Consider the following 4,399-nt stretch of genomic DNA (forward strand, 5'->3'; position numbering starts at 1 on the left):
ACGGGGGACAGTGATTAAGTGTAATGAAATTATAAAAACAACATTTCAGCACATACATACACAGACATATACAAAAATACACATGTACTTATGAATAAGTATGTATTTATTGTTATACTTAATTGTTGTTTCCCGCATCAGTGAGGTAGCACCAGGAAACAGACGAAGAATGGCCCATCCACTCATGTACACTTATATGTATGTACATAAATGCTCATACATGCACATATACATACATATACATATTAACATACACATACATACATATACATACACATATATACATTCCTATGAGTCCACGGGGAAAATGAAACACGATAAGTTCCCAGGTGCACTTTCATGTAATAATCATATCATCAGGGGAGACACAAGAGAGAAATATAAGTCAGTTGATATACATCGAAGAGACGAATGAAGGCTAGAATTAACATATTAGATATTTTTTCTCCTTTTTTGTTGGGGCTTCTTTCTTACATGATTACCTGTTTGGAAACAAACAAGGGATTTTGTAGATGCTCACGCAGTTATCTACATGCTATAGAGAAACATTTTATATTTTTCTCAATTAATATTTTGCATAGTTCCTATTGCCCACTTTTTCTGTTAGTTAAGCGAGATAAATGAGGAATACTATTGCACTGGGTTAATATGGAATGTTCATGTTTCCAGGTGTCCGAGTATTCAACGACCACAACTTGGAGGTTGACTCCATCTGAGATGCGGAAAGTGTTGCAACTCAGGTGAGGCTTTGCCTGTTGTGATATGGGCAAATAATACTTATAAAGAGTTTTTAATGTTGATATGCATTCTTCCATCACTGATGTTTTTTCAGCCTACAGAATAAATTTATGCTCCAAGAGTCTTAGGAATTATGCTAAATGCATTGTGTGTGTCTTCTTTAATAGTAATTTGAACTTTTAATGTTGCTCGATATAGAAAAGGGAAAAATATAAAGAAAAATTGCTTACTGATTTGCATAATTGGACTGCTAACCTAGTATAGAGTAATAAACCTCATTAAGAATTAATGAAAATAGATCTCAGGATATTAGAAGAAAGCAGGGTTGTGAGAATTATCATGAAAAACTTGAAGCCTGATTTTCAAAAAGGTATTGCAGCTTGCTTCATCTTCAGCAAAAACTAATCACAAAAATAGAGAAATAATACATCCATTAACTCTTAAATGGTGAGGGGTTATCATAAGGTGACTTTCATAGCAGATGGTAGTCATTATGTAAATGCTGAGTTTTACAGTTATGTAAATCCGCTTCCTTTATTTTATATTTGTATGGCTGCTCAATGTCGCTTTGGTCACAACAGATGCATTCTTTTCTCCACGAAAGTAATTCTAAAGTGTAGATATGTATGGAAATAGATGTAAATATAAATACATATGATATTCCTAAACACAAGGGATAGGGGAAAAAGAATACTTCCCATTTTTACCTGCTTGTCATAGAAGGCAACTAAAAGGGGCGAGGGACGGGGCTGGAAATCCTTCCCTCATGTTTTACTTATCCAAAAGGAGGAACAGAGATGCAAGTCATTTGTGGGTTTTTCCCTCAGGCTCAGTCATCTCTTCTTGACGCTGACTCACTTAAGTGGGAAATGGGGAATTTGTATGAAAAAAATATTCCTAAACAGATAAAATTGTCTTTTAAAGAATTTGAGTAAAGAGACTTGCCCCACAGCCCCCTTGCCTCGTGCTTCACCCTTCCTCTACCACCTCCTCCATCTGCTGGGGTTTGTATATATTACTTCAGCACTATATAAGTTATGGTAGCTCACTCCGTAATACATATCAAAGAAACCACTTTTCTTGTAATAGTCTTTATAATCGTAGATGAAAATAATATTTTTTTAATATCTTTATTTTTTGTGAATACTGTTCTAGACCTGCAAGCTGTGTCTCAGAATGCTCATAATGCAAAGGCACCAAATGAGAAGAGTCAATTTTTGCTAGAAATAGAAGTGTGAGATAAGGCTAAGTTCAAAAGTGTTGGGTGGAGTGATGAGTCCATCCTTTCTATGACAGGTGGCCATGGTGGGTCTCTGTACAGGCAAAAGGTCCATTTGACCCCAAGTGCACTGCAAGCATTTTTAAATTCCTTCTTCAACTATTTAATGGGATTGTTTCAGTTATTATGCTGTTGGGGACCTTGTAGTGTTGCCAAAGAATGAAACTATGAAAGACATAGTTACCTTGAGCTACTAGTTTGTGGTGAATACACAATTTTTAATGATTTTATTTCATTTCTATCCGTTACATTTGTGCCAGAGCCCCCTCTCGCCAACTTCATTGGTCGGCAATGTGTAATCATTAGATTTAGTGAGTTGAAAAGCAAGGTTAGGATGAGTGATGAACAGATAGAAGAAGTTAGAAAATTTAAGTATTTAGGATTGATAGTATGCATAGGGTATACCTGTTTTAAAAATAGGGACATACATATTCCCTGGTATGCATGCAGGTATCCCTGGGGATAGGGGAGAAAGAATACTTCCCACGTATTCCCTGCGTGTTGTAGAAGGCGACTAAAAGGGAAGGGAGTGGGGGGCTGGAAATCCTCCCCTCTCGTTTTTTTTTTAATTTTCCAAAGAAGGAACAGAGAAGGGGGCCAGGTGAGGATATTCCCTCAAAGGCCCAGCCCTCTGTTCTTAACGCTACCTCGCTATCATGGGAAATGGCGAATAGTATAAAAAAAAAAACATGCAGGTAGTAGTTGGTAGGCAGCCAGTGATCAGGGAGGTATATGACCAGTACTACTTTCCTAGGTATCAGGAGGGTTAATAACAGTTACGTAGCGAGCCTGCACTTGTTTGGTTGTCAAGTTGTACTCCTCTGACCTAAATAGCTGTCTTTTCTTTCTGGCTCACCCACACGTGGACTACAGCCATTGTAACCACAAACGTACAATCACTCCTCGTACATAACACAAGACAACACGTAACTCTAGATTTTTCTGTGGTTAGCTCTGTATGCTTGCCCTGCCTTTTGGCAAAATGGTTGGAGCAGTAGACAGAAGTAGGTAGAGGCATTAAGTAGAAATAGTAGCTAGGAACATTGGGCAGGAGCAGTAGGTAGTGGTAGTAGTCAGTGCATGCACTGCACTAGACTTGCCCTCTGCTAGTGGCCTGTTAAGGATGAGGTGCTAAAGGCTAAGAAATGGCACTGGTATTCACTGATTATGAAGATTCTACTGTTGTGGCCACCCCCTTAAGAGAGTTCCAGGTGGGAACCGGCATCAGAGATATAGATAAATAGACATGTTATTTGCAGCTGAAAGGATTTTTTAGACATTTTATTCTGGTTGTGTGTATTGAAAATTATAGCTTAAAAAAAAAGCCAGAAATATACACTTGCTTGCCACATTTCATCTTATGCAAGACTTCTCTCTCTCTCTCTCTCTCTCTCTCTCAACAACTTTCCATGACTGTCTCACTTTGCATTACCTCAGACATCCCCCCCCCCCCTCCCTTTCAAAATACTCACTCCATCTTTTCACCTCATCTTTAACTTTTACCACTTCTTCATTTGCCCGTTTCACTTATTTTCCAATTTGTTACAACTCTTGTTTTCCCTCACACTATCTTCTTACTGTCCCAGAAGATTGCTGATAGTCACTCTCCTCCAGCTCTCATTTGCTCTCTTTTTCATCTTTTGTACCTTCTTTACCTCCTGCCTTTTTCTCTTGTACATCTCATAATTATGCATATTTCTTCCCTCTGAGTAATGCCCATACACCTCTCTTTTATCTTTCACTAGCAGCTTAACCTCATTATCCCACCACTCACAATCCTTTCTCACATGCCCACATCCCACCTTCTGCATGCCACACTCCTCTCTTTCACATGACAGCACTGCTTCCCTAAATTCCTTCCATATAAAGAATAAAATTTCAAAAGGGGGACCCCCTTCCCCCTTTTGAAATGCAAAAATGGTGAGTAAAGAGCAAGATGTAGTTTACACATGATTTTTTTTATACAGTTTAGCTTTAAACTTAAAAATTTTAAATGTATTCATAATTGAAGTGGACAGTATGTGAAAGGGGTATTAGATAATACAGCATCAACGTGGATAGAGGTCAGGCAGTCCTGACTGTCTCTGCACAACTACACTGTTGTAAGGTGATAAAGGGATTAAAGGGCTTGTAAATCTCTTTAAAAGAATTTTCTGTTATATTATACTGCGTTGTGATATTTACACTCCACTTGCTTGAGGTTACACCAAGTCACTTTTAGCATTGGAGTACAGCCTTGTCAAAGAACTCACTCCAGAGGAGATCTACATTTCCTTGTTATAGGAAGTAGCACAGACTTGGGCGCAAGGAGCTTTTAGAAGGACCTGGGTTACACTAGGACACTCTTGTAGAAATTGGCCTTGGGGTAATTATAAATAAATA

At 38.2% G+C, this 4,399-nt stretch overlaps 1 protein-coding gene across 1 annotated transcript in view; it reads left to right on the forward strand.

The window, feature by feature from the left end:
* The window catches only part of Cog4 (conserved oligomeric Golgi complex subunit 4), a 38,801-nt gene that overhangs the window by 26,440 nt on the left and 7,962 nt on the right, over positions 1 to 4,399 (forward strand). Inside the window, exon 16 of the mRNA XM_071676987.1 lies at positions 670 to 740. Coding sequence (XP_071533088.1) covers positions 670 to 740 — 71 coding nt within the window. The remainder of the gene's footprint in view (positions 1 to 669; positions 741 to 4,399) is intronic.

Source organism: Panulirus ornatus, chromosome 24 (assembly GCF_036320965.1).
Source record: "Panulirus ornatus isolate Po-2019 chromosome 24, ASM3632096v1, whole genome shotgun sequence".
Classification (NCBI taxonomy): Eukaryota; Metazoa; Arthropoda; class Malacostraca; order Decapoda; family Palinuridae; genus Panulirus; species Panulirus ornatus.